Genomic DNA, 17,500 nt, shown 5'->3' on the forward strand with positions numbered 1-17,500 from the left:
CTCAGGTCTTTGTGGTTGCTTTTTGCCATCCATGTTCATGAGTAATTCTCACTTAACTGTATTAACCAGAATATAAACTTTCAAGGTTACGCATAGTTTAGTGTGTTGGTCCGTTATACTTCCGGATGGCAATAGTGTGAGCTTCTGAGCCAAGCGCATACTATCTATAAAAGCTCACTAGCAAAGACAAAGAAGATGAAATAAGGCAATTCGAGCTTACCTGTAAGAGCCACGTACATTCCGTATTTGGCATGTAAGCCCACGGGTACCCTGGAGATTTGATTGTGTAACGGTTCCCATTCTCAACTAGCAATGGTCCGCCACACCGTCCTCCTGGAGGTAACGAGAAATATAACAATAACAAGAAATGAAATGAATAGGAAAGTGCCAGAAGACAATAGAGAATGAAACATTTTCGCGTTGTTATCAACACAAGTGACTGCCCCACTCACTTTTCTGAATAAAACAAGGCTTGAATCTTTGAATCATATTATTATAAAGGAGTAATCACCCAAACGTTTCGACCATAAGCGTTGTTTTTTGGGGAGGATTTTCAATATGCATAAAATGTATAATTATTGTTCTCATCAACAGAGTGTTTCTTGCAGCTGCAATCTTCACTACTCATTCACTCACTCACTATCCAGCGTCGTCCTCATTGACATTGACTGCCCGCATTCTGTGATGACAAAAGGCCGTCCATTCCCTTCATCTGTTGACGGTATCATAAAACTCTCTTCCATTCATTTTTGTCCATTCTAGGATATTCTTTATATAACTAGGCCTAGGTCTTCCCCTTCTTCGTTTGCCCTCCATTTTCCCCTGTATCACATCTTTCTTCACTAAATGGGCTATATTTACCGCTCCTTTCATATAATATTTGAGCACTATTATTTCATCATTTATGTTTTCATTATTCTATTTATTTTACATATCAAATTTACATATATTAATTATAATTGACAGATGATTAGACTTGTAGTTTTTTAAAGAATGCTCAATACGTTTTGGATTATAGGATACTATATTAAGAATGGAGACAAAAAACTCTCAAGTTTTAGCCGACATTGCTCCTGTAATTTTCATCAGTCTGCAGAGACTTCTATTATGTAAAAAAAACGCCTAGAACAAGTGCAAAAACCACTTCCGTACTATAGATTAAATCTACAACTGCAAGCATAGATAGGTAAAAAGAGAATCCTGTTTATTTTTACACATACCTCTACTTGGAGCGGAGTATTGGCACTTCGTTCCGCCCAGCCCGTCGGGACACCGACATCGATTACAGTCTTTGGGGTCTGGGTACCCTCCGTGGAGACAGGAAAATTTGGCATTGCGGCAAATGTCTGGGAGATGAAGAATTTAAATTTATTGATGGATTAAAACCAGTTTCCGTTTAAAATATATTATTTTTTTATGATATGAACGTCTTCAGTATGTTTTGTGTATAACCTGTTATTGTAGCTTTGATGTTTGTATTGAAAAGGCACCTAGAGCTGTTTGTATATGGAATAGGCGCCTTTTGAAATAGGAACCAGTTTTTAAAAATCACACTTTTCGTCCATATTGTAATATCGCCTAACATCTTCATCCTCGTCGCCCTCTCATCTCATCTTACATGTTAAGTGTTGCTGTTATCTAGGGATCCATTGAGCACGTGGCTTAGCTGTACGGCCTCCTCTCCCCCTCCCCCTCCCCTCCTATTCCACCCAGCTCGATTTCGGTATCCTGTCAGGATGAGCAAAATGCTGAAAATTGAATTTTTATCCAAAACAATTTATTACTCGGGTCCAATTTTAATGGTGTTTTTTATTTCTTTTGTCTGTTGATGTAGTTTTTTTTAAATTGACAAATATTAGAAAATATATATATATTTATGGCCATTTTTAATATTTAAGTATTTTTACGACACCTAGTTGGCCTGATTGTTTTGATGTGGTGGGTCATACATTGACGCCGAGTACACTGCGGCTGACGCCTGGCGTCATTTTATTTTCGTGTAAAAAATATGTTCAGGAAAAAAATGGTCAAAAAAGACGCATGTTTATTTGGAGGTCTATTAACACAATTAATATGCTATTGTCTCATTGTTGTAATTGAAATGATCTCAAACCAACGCAAGATGTTGTCCATTGCAACAACGTTAACACAAGCCAATAATTTTTCGATCGGTTACCAGACCTGCAAATATGTCTACGTCGGTCAAAATAGATTGTAATTTAATTTTTAAAAATTGTCGTTGCACATACCGGCACAGTAGACCATGTTGGCCAATTTAACGTCATAGAAGGACATGGCCCGCCTCTGGCCCAAGTCCCGTTGGAGTAGGGGATCCTTTGTCACCAGGGTTGGATCACGGTTATTTTTGGAGAAGAACTGAAATTGGAATTATATACTGGTGCAGTGGAAATTCTTCTTTTTCTTCTTCTTCTTCTTCTTCTTCTTCTTCTTCTTCTTCTTCTTCTTCTTCTTTTTCTTCTTCTTCTTCTTCTTCTTCTTCTTCTTCTTCTTCTTCTTCTTCTTCTTCTTCTTCTTCTTCTTCTTCTTCTTCTTCTTCTTCTTCTTCTTCTTCTTCTTCTTCTTCTTCTTCTTCTTCTTCTTCTTCTTTCTTCTTCTTCTTCTTCTTCTTTCCTCCTCCTCCTCCTCCTCCCCCTCCTCCTCCTCATCATCATCATCATCATCATCATCATCATCATCATCATCATCATTTGGTGTGGCTATGTGGTCAAGTGGTATGACACTCGCTTTCGGATCGAAAGGTCCTGAGTTCGAGCCTCGCTCAGAGCATAGTTGAGTCCTTGGAAAAAGTTTCTTTACCACATTGTCTCACCGCACTCAGGTGTAAAATGAGTACCTGGCCGTTAACAGCGTTGTATCTGTCCGGAAAAAAAATTGTAATATCGCCTGACAGGCGTGGTCTCGTTCTACATGGTACGTGTTGCTGTTGTCAGGGACCCCTTATAAAGCGCTTTGAGCCTATTTAGTGGATATTACGCTATATAAAAGCTCATTTTAAAAAAAAGCTCAATCATCATCATCATCATCATCATCATCATCATCATCCTCATTATCGTCGCCATCATCATCATCAAATATTTTATCCTCATGGTTATCACTATCAACTTATCCTCTATCATCATCATCATCAGCAGCATCACCTACTCATTCTTCGTCTTCATCATTTTCTTCCTCTTATTCTCTTTCTTCGCCTCTTCCCTTAGCTGCGTTCTAACAGAAAAATAAACCACATGAATTCATACCCTAGATCCGTAATGCATGATAGACCCAACATCATAAGGGACACCAAGATTCTCTATATCACCCCACGTTTCCTGTAAAGGGGATGGAAAGCATTTTATTACTAACACTTACGTACTCTGAAAAATAAAATTATTTTTATAGCAAACAAACAACAACAACAAGAAAAATAACCACGGGTATGCGGCTAGGTGGTCTAGTGGTTTGACACTCACTTTCGGATGGGAAAGACCTGGGTTCGAGCCTCGCTCTGGGCATATTTGAGTCCTTGGAAAAGGCTCCTTACTCACAGTTTCTTATTGTACTCAATGTAAAGTGAGTACCTGGCCGTTAAAAAGCGTTGTCTCTGTCTGGAAAAATTGTAATATCGCCTAACAGGCGTCATGTCTTGTCCTACATCTTTAGAGTTGCTGATGGCCAGGGACCACTTGTAAAGCGCTTTGGGCACGTTTAATGGATATTATGCTATATAAATAGTTAATTTTTAATACTGTTATATCATGTTTGAACTGTTTTATATCGGGACAAGGATCATATGACCGGTCACCGATAGACAAGGAACGATGTAAGGAAAATTTGTAGGATGTAGAAAAAAATCTGACAACTGTTGAATCATTTAAAGATCTAATTGGGACCACTTGTAAAGCCTTTTGAGCACGTTTAGTGAATATATAAACGCTTAAGGTTTTTTGGTTTATTTTTTAAATTTTGCATTCAAATTTTGGCCAGAAAGTTCGTCCTTCAAATATCGATTGGTTGTCTGAGAATGTCGGAGAACGACGGACGAATGGAAGGAGGAGTTCCCAAAGACTCCATGATAGAATCTTAACAGATAGAAAAAAATAGATAAACCAAAGGCTAGATGTTCCTAAATACACGAGCCAATAAGATGGACAGAAAAATATTAGTGAGTGAATATTAGGTAGTAGTCTTCTTCAAAGGCATGAGGCCTATGGAGCCGGAGTTTATCCCGGTTTCTGTAGAGCGAAATGGACAATGGCAATTGCTTGCCACCCTTTGGATTCATGGAAGAAGACTCTTTACTCACACGTTCTCTCCGTACTCTGGCTGTTAACAGCGTTGTCTCTGTCGGGGAAAAAAGACGCATACAACTGGTTATAAAGTTTCGGGAAAATTATGAACGCCATTTATCTCCATCACTGCCCTTATGAAATACTTCTCCGACGAGCATAAAAGTGTATCTAGAAGAGAAAAACATCATAAATCGATCATGTTTTGACTTTCACATATTCTGATCACATGACACGTGAAAAATTTCTAGCTTGCATGAATAATAAAAAAAACTATCAATTTTCTGGTGCTGGTTGCTGGGCGGACGTGAAGTCAGACTACTGAATCCTACTGGCAAGAAGTCAAGTAAGTCAATCAGCAGACAGAGTACCTACCCTGTTGAAGTTGAATCCTTCTCCTTTCTTGACGTTTTTCTTCAGGTACTTGACGTAGTCATCTCTGTCTGGCCTTGATTGCTCGTGCCAAAACCCTAGGGCATGTCCTAGCTCATGGAGTAACACGCCTTTCTGTGGATATCATTCAATGTAGGAGAATTAGAATCTTGCGCTTTTGAATTACAGATGTATTCCCAATCCCTATATATATATATATATATATATATATATATATATATATATATATATATATATATATATATATATATATATATATACGAGCTTTCGAGTGCGTGGCGCGAACAAAGTTTGCATTTAAAAACGCAAGAGTGTAATAATTTTTTTATTTCACCCTTCGAGCGATTCTTTATATTTGCACGAAAGAGTTTTGAAAGTTTACAAGTATCATTTAAAATAGAATGTACAAAAGTGATTTTGGGAAAAAAAAACTGCTTCCAACTTTACTAAACGTTATTTCAACGTTAAAGTGTCCTTGGGAGAAAATTAAATCTGAATATTCAAGATGCAGAATACACTATCGTATTATTGGGATATCTTAATAATTTTCATCGGAAAGGCCAAAAACACCTTTTATTATCTTTTTTTAATTCAATGGGCCCGAAACATTATTCAACGATTTTGTTTTCACTAAAATAAGGTTTTCCAAGATTAGTGGTAAAATAATTTAAGATGTTTGTACTCTTGAGTTTTGGAATTAAGGACGTGTTCCCACTCAGGAGCTGTACAAGCTTACCAGTGCGGCTTTGTCGTCTTGTGGTATGAAACTCGCTTCCGGATCGGAAGTCCTGGGTTCGAGCCTCGCTCGGCGCATAGTTGAGTCCTTGGAAAAGGCTCTTTACTCATATTCTCTCACCGTAATCAGGTGTAAAATGAGTATCTGGCCGTTAACAGCGTTGTCTATGTCGGAAAAAAAATATGAAATATCGCCTAACAGGCGTCGTGTCTCGTTCTATATATGTTACGTGTTGCTGTTGGTCAGGGACCCTTTGTAAAGCGCTTTAAGCACGTTTAGTGGATATTGCACTATATAAAAGCTCAATTTACAATTTAGAAAGCTTACGAGTGCGCGTTTGGAAACAAAGTTCGCATTCCAAAACGCAAGAGGGCAAGAAATCTTCTATTCCACCCCTCAAGCGATTCTGATTTTGTTCTTCACCTCTGCACAAAAGACGTTTTCGATTTTACAAGTATCAAATCACAAGACCATAAAGCTGCGCAGCCTCTAGTATTGACTTGGAATGGTTCTGATAGATTGCTTTTGTGAACAACTTGATAATTAGTGATATCATACAATTTTGGATTAGTTTGACTATCTTCATGGAGTGATTGTGCGACTATGTGGTCTAGTTGTATGGCACTCGCTTTCGGATAGGAAAATCATGTGTTCGAGCCTGCTCGGCGCATTGTTTAATCCTTGGAAAAAGCTCTTTACCGTGCTCATGTGTAAAATGGGTACCTGGCAGTGAACAACGTTGTTTCTGTCCGGAAAAACAGTGTAATATCGCCTGATAGGGGTCATGTCTCGTTCTACATGTCATGTGTTGCTGTTGGCCAGGCACCCCTTGTAAAGCGCTTTGAGTATATTTAATGGATATTGCGCTATATAAAAATAAAGCTCAAAATGGTTATGATAGATTGCTTTCGTCAAGAACTTGATAATTAGTGATATGATACAATTTTGGATTAGTTTGACTATCTTCATGGGGTCATACGAAGTTTCAAACAACTTTTATTTTGGTGATGTTATCAAAACGTGACGATCCTATCTCCCCTGTTCTGGAGATTCTTCATTGGCTGCCGTTGAAGCAGCGCATTGAGTTCAAGATTTTAGGATAATATTTTTGTTATAGCTCCTTTCATGTAAGCATGTACCTTGAAGCATTCCTGTGCTGTCGATATTTCCTGGAACTGGAACGACGTTTCTCTGCCCACATAGGACCAACAACTGCAAGGCAAAAAAATTTGTGGATCTATGGTCATCGCTTCCATATTATACAAGATTTATTACATTACACGTAAAGATTCTGGCTTCACGATTTTTGCCGACGACCACATACTACCTTGCAAATCAAAAGTTAAAAAACTATGTTTTACAGATCAACATACGAGTACTTTGCAAACCTTTCTTAAATTGAGGATAATTACATCATCCGTTGACTCAAATAATTATTTATAAAATCTGATAGGCATAATGATCGGTCCTTTGATGTTGGAAAAAGCCATCTGGCCGACCTATTGCCAGCTTTATTTGAGCGCACCCTCAGACTTTACTACTGGACCGATTTTGATCGTTCATAGCTCGTAAGATTCGTATTTTGTTAATTTCCACAAAACAAGAGTGCAATGATGAAAAAAAGGGAGTGCCTATTCGTAATAGCCTTTATTTCGGCTATGTGGTCTTGTGGTATGCCACTCGCTTTCGGATCGGAAGGTCCTCTGGGCTAGAGCATCGCTCGGAACATCTTTAAATCCCTGGAGAAGGCTCTTTACTCACATTCTCTCACCATACTCAGGTGTAAAATGACTACCTGGCCGTTAACAGCGGTGTCTCTGTCCGAAATAAAAGTGTAATATCACCTAATAGGTGTTATGTCTCGTCCTACATGGTATGTCTTGTTGTTGGCTATGGACGTTTAGTGGATATTGTGCTATATAATATATACATTTAGACGCTCAATAATTATTTTTTTTTAATAGAAGAGTTCTGTTCATAATAGTCTTTAATTCCCTGCAAATATTGCAGTTCTCCACTAGTATATCGAAAAAATATAAATAAATATGATATAGATTTTACCCATAATCCTTTCTGAAATCTAGCACTGGTTTTATAGGGTATGAGTCATCTACTTCTTTGAATGTGATACAGGTCAGGGAGCTGATCTCAGCCATCGCCTCTTGGACGGCGTTCCGTTCTGTTTTGTCTGCCAATAAGATAATATACATAATATAAATATGTGTGACATAGCTGTTGATGCTATGTTTAGATAAAATACCAAACAAGTGAAAGGTACTGTCTAGAATATATGAAAATATGGTTCCATATGGCCTGATGAGGGAATAAATGACACAAAAGGAATCTCACTGAGTATGGAGAATTTTGAGAAAATGCGCTTTTAAATGTTCATATCTATTATTTTTAAATTAAAAAATTATTTTTTTTTTAAAAAAAAAGACAAAATTCCATTAATTCATCCCAAAGGGGAAATTTGTCTCTAGGTTCTATATCAAGGGAAGACTGGAATAACCCAGGGGTCAGCCGCAGTGCAGCGCCGCAAATTGAGCTAGGGAGAGGTGACTTGCTCAAGGCCACATAGAGCAACTGCGGGTGATCGAACTCGGTACCTTTTGGGTACGAAGTTATCAACTATTTAAGTCAAATAATTTGGTTTCTGAACTCACTCAAAATATACTTTGGGCTTTTGTTGAACCGGTATGGGATGGGCAATGGCCACAGATGGTCTTTCTTGGCCGTTATCTTCCGTTTGACACGGGATCTAGACGATTCGAGAATACCTTCCGCTTCCGGTAAAGTCAACATGATATCTCCTTCAAACAGATAAGGCGAGTCTTCGTCAGAATCTTCTATCTCTTCTGTAGAATTGGTCTGCAATATAGAGAAACAAGAACAACATCTCAATGACATCATATACACGTATAGACATAACACACAAACACACACACACACACAAATAGATAGAAAGAAGATGAGGTCCCTCGCGTTTTTGTTATTATTTGTTTTGTTTTGGATTTTTTGCCATCCGCGTTTATGAGTCATCCTCACTAAACTGTATTAAACAGACTATAAACGTTTAAGATTCCACATAGATTTGTGTGTTGGTCCGTTATATATAGTATGCGCTAGGCTAAGAAGCTCAAAACATTGCCATCCGGAACTATAACGGACAATCACACAAAACTGTGTGTTTCCATGAACGTTTATAGTCAGGTTAATACAGTTTAGTGAGCATTACTCATAAACGCGGATGGTAAAAAACAGTAACAAAGACCTGAGTGACGTCAACAAAGACCTATCGATACTTTCGGATGGCAAAGTTTTGGGCTTCTTAGCCAAGCCCACACTATCTATAGATGGAACGCGCTGGCAAAAAAGCTCATAACATTGCCATCATGAAGTATTCCGCACCAACACACAAAACTGTGTGTAATCTTGAACGTTTATAGTCTCGTTAATACAGTTTAGTGATAATTACTCATAAACGCGGATTGCAAAAAGAAATAGCAAAGACCTGAGTGACGTCAACTGCATACTATCTATACAAACACACACGCACATGTATACATATATATATATATATATATATATATATATAATATGTGTGAGTGTGTGTAAAGAAAGTACATGCGTAAAGATAGTATGCGCTTGGCTAAGAAGCTCACAACATTGCCATCCAGAATTATAACGGAACAACACACAAAACTATGTATAACTTTAAACGTTTATAGTCTGGTTAATACAATTTATTGAGAATTATTTATAAACGCGGATGGCAAAATACAAATACAAAGACCCGAGTGACGTCAACTTTATTCTATCTATACCCCTTCCACATACACACACACACACATACACACACACACATGTAACCACACAGGGACATATACAGATTAACAAAACAAGTCCATAGGTAAACATTAAAACAAATCGGGAACACAACAAGAAGTAATCATACAAAGTTAATGACAACAAGCAACAATTAAACATTTCTCTGTCGTAGCTCTGGAATTTTGTAATGTATTTATGTTTTATTGGAAGTTTTCTGTTGTTAGCTGAAGAAGGGTTTTGAGCCCGAAGCGTTCCGTGTTTGATATTTTGTTCTTTTTTAAAGCTGTTAATATTCGTTTTTTATTATATTTTGTTTTCTCTGCAGAAGAGTCAAAATATTGTAAATTTATGTTTATATTTTAAATAGATAATTTAGAGTGCACCTCGCTCAGACTCTTTGAAACCAGGAATAATTACTATAGCAACACGATGCTTTATTTATTCCAGTGCCAGACATAATGTCGCCCGATGACGAATTATTTCATTGATTCTGAGTGACGTAAAGTTGTAAATAAGGAATGTATTTTCGTACGAGATAAGATTAAATAACGTTATGGTGTAATGGCATTCGACATGTTGTCGAGGATAATTCAATAACAAAATTATGGTGAACATTTAAGATGTCATGTTCTGAAATGCGTTCAATTGGTGGGTTCACATTTTAGACTCGCTGCAAACAAAATAATAATAATAATAATAATAATAATAATAATAATAATAATAATAATAATAATAATAATAATAATAATAATAATAATAATAATGATAGATGATGATGATAATAATAATATTAATAATAATAATAATAATATAATAATAATAATAATAATAAATAATAAATAATATATAATATATAATAATAATAATAATAATAATAATTAATAATAATAATGATGATGATGATGATGATGAATGATGATAGATAGATAATGATAGATATGATAATAATAATAATAATAATATATAATAATAATAATGAATGATGATGAGATAATAATAATAATAATAATAATAATAATAATAATAATAATAATAATAAATAATAATAAATATTATTAATAATAATAATATAATAATAATAATAATAATAATAAAAATAATAATAATAATAATAATAATAATAATAATAATAATAAATGATGCGCTTAAGTTCTGATAATTAAATATTTATTGTCTACATGTTATTGAATCTCGCTCAATTATGTGTCTGGAACGAAGTGTATTTTTTTGTTGTTTTTGTAGGTCTGATAACCCAATTCCTTATGGGCTCATTGTTGCAATGGACATCCATAAAAAAAAATGACGCGAAATGTGTCCATTACAACGATATTGCGTTCGGATTTCAGACCTGCATATATTTACACGTCGGTTTGGAGGCATGAAATGCTGTTTCGAAATGGAAATGAAAAAAAAAAAAACTCGCCAGACTCAATAACAGTGAGAAATATTTTTAATTCTAAAGGCTGATTTTGAGTGTCTGTTAGAGAAAAGGGGGGGGGGCTGAGAATCGTAGATTTTTAAAAATTTGTCACCAAGCTTGTTACTGACAACAAATCAAAGTAAGAAATTAAGGAGAAGGCACCGGTATAAGATAAAGATCTGAACAAGTGTGTATGATAAGTGAGGAAAAGGCAAGAGATAAAAATAGAAGATATAAACAGTCCAAAAAAACAGTCTTTCTCGACTGGCAATCGAACCTCAGACTCTTTCTTGCTTTGTCTGGCACCTTTCATACACGACACTTGTTCAGATCTTTATCTGACCGACAACACTCGCGAAGTCTGAGGTCTGGGGGATTTTTTGGCAAGATGAGCAGGGTCATTTAGATTGATAGATATTTTAAGGACGTTTTTGATGGCCAAATTGTTAAACGCGAGTCTTATCAGACTGGTTAACTTGTTAACTCGAATTGTGAAAATTAACCCTTTCCTCACCAGCTAAAGGATAATTGTCACATTCGTTACGATGCAACCAACATATCTCTCATTATGAGCTCTTTTGTACATCACAAAATCGTTAAATTTAAACAAAAATATTACTAGAACGTATTACTTTTATGTTTCGGGGAAAAAATATCTGGCTAGTTTTGTGTTTGTATGACACTCCCTTTCAGTTCGGAAGGTCCTGGGTTCGAGCCTCGCTCGGCGCATAGTCGAGTTCTTCGAAAAGGCTATTTTCTCACATTCTCTTACCGTACTCAGTTGTAAAATGAGTACCTGGTCGTCTCTGTCTGGAAAAAAAAGTAATATCGCCTAACAGGCGTCATGTCTCATTCTACATGTTACACGACGCTCTTGGTCAGGAACACATTTGTAAAGCGCTTTGAGAACGTTGAGTGGATATTGCGCTATATAGATAGTATGCAGATGACGTCACTCAGGCCTTTGTTATTGTTTTTGCCATCCGCGTTTGTGAGTTGTTCTCACTAAACTGTATTAACCAGACTATAAAAGTTCGTGGTTACACAGAGTTTGTGTGTTGGTCCGTTATACTTCCGGATGGCAATGTTGTGAACTCCTTGGCCAAGCGCATTCTATCTATAAAAGCTTAAAAGCTTAACAGACACACACACACACACACACAGACACAGACACACACACACACACAAAGAAATATTTGTCTATTACTAGAACGTATGCTTTCATGTTTCAGTGATATCTAGTTTTGTGTTGGTTTGGTTGTGAAATTTTGGTGGAAATCCTCGGTAAAGACAAAGCTCCGGGTAAAATGAATTTCCAAGCATCAGGTTCACCTCCGACATGACACTGCGTAGAGACGACTGGTCACATTCTTTCGTCTGTATTCCAGAATCTCTCCTGATAAAATCATAATGATCATAAAGTCCTAATCATCATAACTGAATCATTGCGATTCGCCCGGCGCCGTGAGACGTACGCCCTATAGCTCAAAATTGGAATCAACCCCTAGAGGGATCTCATAATTGAATCATTTAGGACGAGTGTTTGTCATTTGATATTGACATTGATTGCCCGCGCATCGTCAGGGGCCGTAATTCAACATGACTTAAGGGCGTGAGTGGCGATCTGATGCATGAGTATGCGAGCGGATCCGACAAGGGGGAAGTAATATTAATAGATTGTATAGAGCAGGAATTATGGGATAGCAGGGAGATATTCGAACATGTATGCTGTATGGGAAAAAGGGAGGAGAAAGAGGCCTGTTGGGAAAGGGAAGGGAGAGGGGGGGGGTGCGGAAGAGGAGAGAGAGTGAGAGAGAGAGAGAGAGAGAGAGAGAGCAATCAGATATATTGATGCTATGCGTTTAGGTAAAATACAACATCCGCGAGCCGTATACAACGTAACACCACATATATTAAGAAATTAAGGAGCAGGCACCAGTGTAAGATAAGGATCATTCTTGCTTTGTCTGGCACCTTTCATACGCACTTGTTCAGATCTTAAACAACACTAAATAAGTATGTAAAACCTTATACATCTATAGTCTGATGGATAGAATTTAGTGATAACTTTTATATTAGCCTTGATTTAACATGTGTTAGAATGGGCAATATTTTGGCGTCAGAATTAATATGTTTCCATTAAAACAACGGGCCAAAAACAATACGCTTCAACAGTCGTAACGTCACTTCCCTCGTAATGACGCATGGTAACTTAGTAACTAGCTCTAAACTATCGGAGCAATGGCGGACGCCCTTATGAAATATTTCTCCGACGAGCATAAAAGCGTATCCAGAGGGAAAAAATAAAACATTATAAAGCTGATCATGTTTTGACTTTTATACATTCTGATCACATGGCACGTGAAAACGGTCTAGCCAGTATGAAGAATAAAAAGTAACGATTTTCTTTGTTTAGAACCACGATGACCGCCGTTGCTGGGCGACGTGACATCAGATTATTGAATCCAATTTGGGGTTATCAGACCTGCATAAAAATGATATGTTCACATCGATCGTAACCAATGTGACGATTTTCCTGCTGCTGTTATAGATAGTATGCGCTTGGCTAAAAGGCACACAACATTGTCATCCGGAAGTATAACGGACCAACACACAAAATTATGTGTAACTATGAACTTTTATAGTCTGGGAAATACAGTTTAGTGAGAAGTACTCATAAACATGGATGGCAAAACAATAACAAAAACCTGAGTGACGTCAACTTCATACTATCTATTGAATGGATAGAAAGAGTCAGTGAGCGAGGGAGAGAGAGAGAGAGAGAGAGAGAGAGAGAGAGAGAGACAGACAGACAGACAGACAGACAAAACCTGAGTGACGTCAACTTCATACTATCTATTGAATGGATAGAAAGAGTCAGTGAGCGAGGAGAGAGAGAGAGAGAGAGAGAGAAGAGAGAGAGAGAGAGAGACAGACAGACAAAACCTGAGTGACGTCAACTTCATACATCTATTGAATGGATAGAAAGATCAGCGAGCGAGGAGAGAGAGAGAGAGAGAGAGAGAGAGAGAGAGAGAGAGAGAGAGAGAGACAACAGACAAAACCTGAGTGACGTCAACTTCATACTATCTATTGAATGGATAGAAAGATCAGTGAGCGAGGGAGAGAGAGAGAGAGAGAGAGAGAGAGAGAGAGAGAGAGAGAGAAAAGACAGACAAAAACCTGAGTGACGTCAACTTCATACTATCTATTGAATGGATAGAAAGATCAGTGAGCGAGGGAGAGAGAGAGAGAGAGAGAGAGAGAGAGAGAGAGAGACAGACAGACAGACAGACAGACAAAACCTGAGTGACGTCAACTTCATACTATCTATTGAATGGATAGAAAGAGTCAGTGAGCGAGGGAGAGAGAGAGAGAGAGAGAGAGAGAGAGAGAGAGAGAGAGAGAGAGAGACAGACAGACAAAACCTGAGTGACGTCAACTTCATACTATCTATTGAATGGATAGAAAGAGTCAGTGAGCGAGGGAGAGAGAGAGAGAGAGGAGAGAGAGAGAGAGAGAGAGAGAGAGAGAGACAGACAGACAAAACCTGAGTGACGTCAACTTCATACTATCTATTGAATGGATAGAAAGAGTCAGTGAGCGAGGGAGAGAGAGAGAGAGAGAGAGAGAGAGAGAGAGAGAGAGAGAGAGACAGACAGACAAAACCTGAGTGACGTCAACTTCATACTATCTATTGAATGGATAGAAAGAGTCAGTGAGCGAGGGAGAGAGAGAGAGAGAGAGAGAGAGAGAGAGAGAGAGAGAGAGAGAGAGAGAGAAGACATGAGTGACGACTGAATGGTGGGTAGTGAGCCGAAGTAGACCAATTGTTAATTTATAGTCTTGACACTGACCAAAAAAATGACGTCAAAAGAACTGTCTTTGGCCACAAAAGAAAACAAATCGTGAGTTGTATTCAATAGTTCAACCAATGAGAGCAATCGTTTCCATGAGCACTACTAACGACAACTCACTAGGCGGTGCAAAAACCAAATAATGACGTCAAAAGACCAGTCTTTTTGGGTCTCAGTGCTTCGCCATCGTGAACATATATAGATAGTATGCAGATGACGTCACTCAGGCCTTTGTTATTGTTTTTGCCATCCTCGTTTGTGAGTTGTTCTCACTAATCTGTATTAACCAGACTATAAAAGTTCATGGTTACACAGAGTTTGTGTGTTGGTCCGTTATGCTTCCGGATGGCAATGTTGTGAACTCCTTGGCCAAGCGCATTCTATCTATAGCCTAGGACTGGCAGTTGAGGTCATTTTTTAGGTTAAAGTTCATCTAGTGAGTTGTCGTTAGTAGAGCTCAAGGAAATAAGTTATTTTATTGGTTGAACTATTGAATACAACTAACGATTCGTTTTCTTTTGTGGCCAAAGACTGGCATTTTGAAGTCATTTTTTGGTCAGTGTCAGGCTATAACTTTACTATGGCTACGCTCAGTGTCAGACTATAACTGAACGATGGCTTCGGTGTGACGGGGGGGTCGAGAGATGAAGGGAAAGATAAACAGTACAAGTCCTTACTGTACTTTTGAATGAAAAATTAGGCGAGAAGGAAATCCCCCAAAATGTTATAAGACGGAGGCGAATCTTTTGAGCCCCCAGCGGCGGTCAAAATTGACCTGGTAAAGCGGCTATGTGGTCTTGTGGTATAACATTCGTTTTCGGAGCGGAAGGGTCCTAGGTTTGAGCCTCGCTCGGCGCATAGTTGAGTCCTTGGAAATGGCTCTTTACTCACATTCTCTCACCGTACTCAGGTGTAAAGTGAGAACCCGCCGTTAACAGCGTTAATAATATAGGCGGCATGTCCCGTCCACATTTTAAGTGTTGCTGTTGTAGCGACACGTTTAGTGGATGTTGTCCTATATTAAAGCTAAATTATTTTTTTAATTAAGTTTGTAAGTGCGCACACAAATAGGCCAATTTTTGGGGTTTTTTTTTCTTTTGTTCCTTTTCTTCTTTTTATATATCTGCATTCATTGACAATGAAAATCCACTAATTCAAATGAGACTTCCTGGATTATGAATTCTATTGATATTTTGTATAGATAGAACGAAGGTGACGTCACTCGGGTCTTTGTTATTGTTTTTGTTTGTTTTGTTTTTTTGCCATCCACGTTTATGAGTAATTGGATTCAATAGTCTGATGTCACGTCGCCCAGCAACGGCGACCATTTGTGGTTCTAAAGAAAATCGGTACTTTTTATTTTATATGCTGGCTAGAACATTTGCTATGTCTGTGATCAGAATGTGTAAAAGTCAAAATATGATCAGATTTATAATGTTTTTTCCCCCTCTGGATACGCTTTTATGCTCGTCGGAAAAATATTTCATTAGGGCGTCCGCCATTGGTCCGATAGTTACTAAGTTACCATGCGTCACTACGAGGGAAGTGACGTTACGACTGTTGAATGAAGCGTATTCTCACTTAACTGTATTATCCAGGCTATAAAAGTTCATGGTTACACAGAGCTTTGTGTGTTGGTCCGTTGTACTTTCGGATGGCAATGTTGTGAGCTTCTTCGCCAAGCTCACACTATCTATTGATAATATGCGCTTGGCGAAGAAGCTCATAACACTGCCATCAGGAAGTATAACGGACCAACACACAAGACTGTGTGTATCCATGAACGTTTATAGTCAGGTTAATACAGTTCAGTGAGCATTACTCATAAACGTGGATGGCAAAATACAATAACAAAGCCTGAGTGACGTCATCTTCGAACTATCTATAGTATAACGAAAGTGAACCCAGCGAAGCGGGTCGTGTGGTCTAGTATATATAACAGATACCTGACACGGCCAAAACAAAACAAAAATCAACCATTTTCAAATGACGTCATAATAATAATAATAATATGATCAGCCGCTAATCAGACGATCCTATTATCCTATTTTTACCCAACAACTATAATATTATCCTCCACAGTACCTATTTGACCCCTGACCTCCTATGTCATAACTCGACAATCCATTCAATCAGATCGCCCATCACCCCGTGTCGATGACCCCCATGAGGTCATCATACCCATAATCCTTCCTAACCCCCCCCCCCCCCCTACCACCACATCCGCCACCAAGCTCATTGGCTGGCCCACAGCCTCCTCTAGTGAATGCGTGTTTACCCCAACCAATCGGCCTCACAGGTTATCATTGAAAAAAAAAAAAAAAAAAAAAAAAAACAAATAAAAATATTGAACAAATCCTAGAATCGTTGTTAATGAAAATGTTGCCACTTGAAGCTGTAAGAAATAAATAACAATAGAGAATTGAATGGAAGTTTTAATTTAATAAACGAAGGCATTTCGGGTTTCCCCTTTGTCAACAAAACAAGATAAATGATACCCTAAAGACGAAATATGACAGACGTGAGAACGGTGTTAATACGGCCTTATTATCATCGCCATTCTTACATCTCTCATTTCGTCTTTAGGGTGTCATTCAACGTGTTTTGGTGATAGGGCAAGGGGAAACCCGACCACGTTATCTGTCTTTGTTCATTAAATTTTTAAAAATCCATTCAATTTCCATTGTTATTTAATCACAGAGTTGTTATTCAATACGCTTCAACAGTTGTAACGTGACTTCACTCGTAATGACGCATGTTAACTTAATAACTGGCTCTAAACTATCGGAACAATGGCGAACGCCCTTATGAAATATTTCTCCGACGAGCATAAAAGCGTATCCAGAGGATAAAAAACGTTATAAATCTGATCATGTTTTGACTTTTACAAATTCTGATCACAAGACATATGAAAAGTTCTAGCCAGCGTGAAGAATAAGAAGTACCGATTTTCTTTGTTTAGAACCACGATGGC

The 17,500-nt window shown here is 37.8% G+C and overlaps 1 protein-coding gene across 2 annotated transcripts in view; it reads right to left on the bottom strand.

Moving 5' to 3' along the window:
• The window catches only part of LOC144957337 (zinc metalloproteinase nas-36-like), an 84,089-nt gene that overhangs the window by 14,694 nt on the left and 51,895 nt on the right, over positions 1-17,500 (bottom strand). For both annotated transcript variants that reach the window (XM_078888490.1, XM_078888491.1), the window contains 8 exons: positions 8,085-8,289; positions 7,480-7,606; positions 6,558-6,630; positions 4,665-4,796; positions 3,261-3,332; positions 2,250-2,376; positions 1,221-1,346; positions 221-333 (listed from right to left, as the gene is read on the bottom strand). In XM_078888490.1, coding sequence (XP_078744616.1) covers positions 221-333; positions 1,221-1,346; positions 2,250-2,376; positions 3,261-3,332; positions 4,665-4,796; positions 6,558-6,630; positions 7,480-7,606; positions 8,085-8,289 — 975 coding nt within the window. The remainder of the gene's footprint in view (positions 1-220; positions 334-1,220; positions 1,347-2,249; positions 2,377-3,260; positions 3,333-4,664; positions 4,797-6,557; positions 6,631-7,479; positions 7,607-8,084; positions 8,290-17,500) is intronic.

This window comes from Berghia stephanieae, chromosome 11, assembly GCF_034508935.2.
Source record: "Berghia stephanieae isolate SIO BIC M18660-M18661 chromosome 11, UCSD_Bste_1.3, whole genome shotgun sequence".
Classification (NCBI taxonomy): Eukaryota; Metazoa; Mollusca; class Gastropoda; order Nudibranchia; family Aeolidiidae; genus Berghia; species Berghia stephanieae.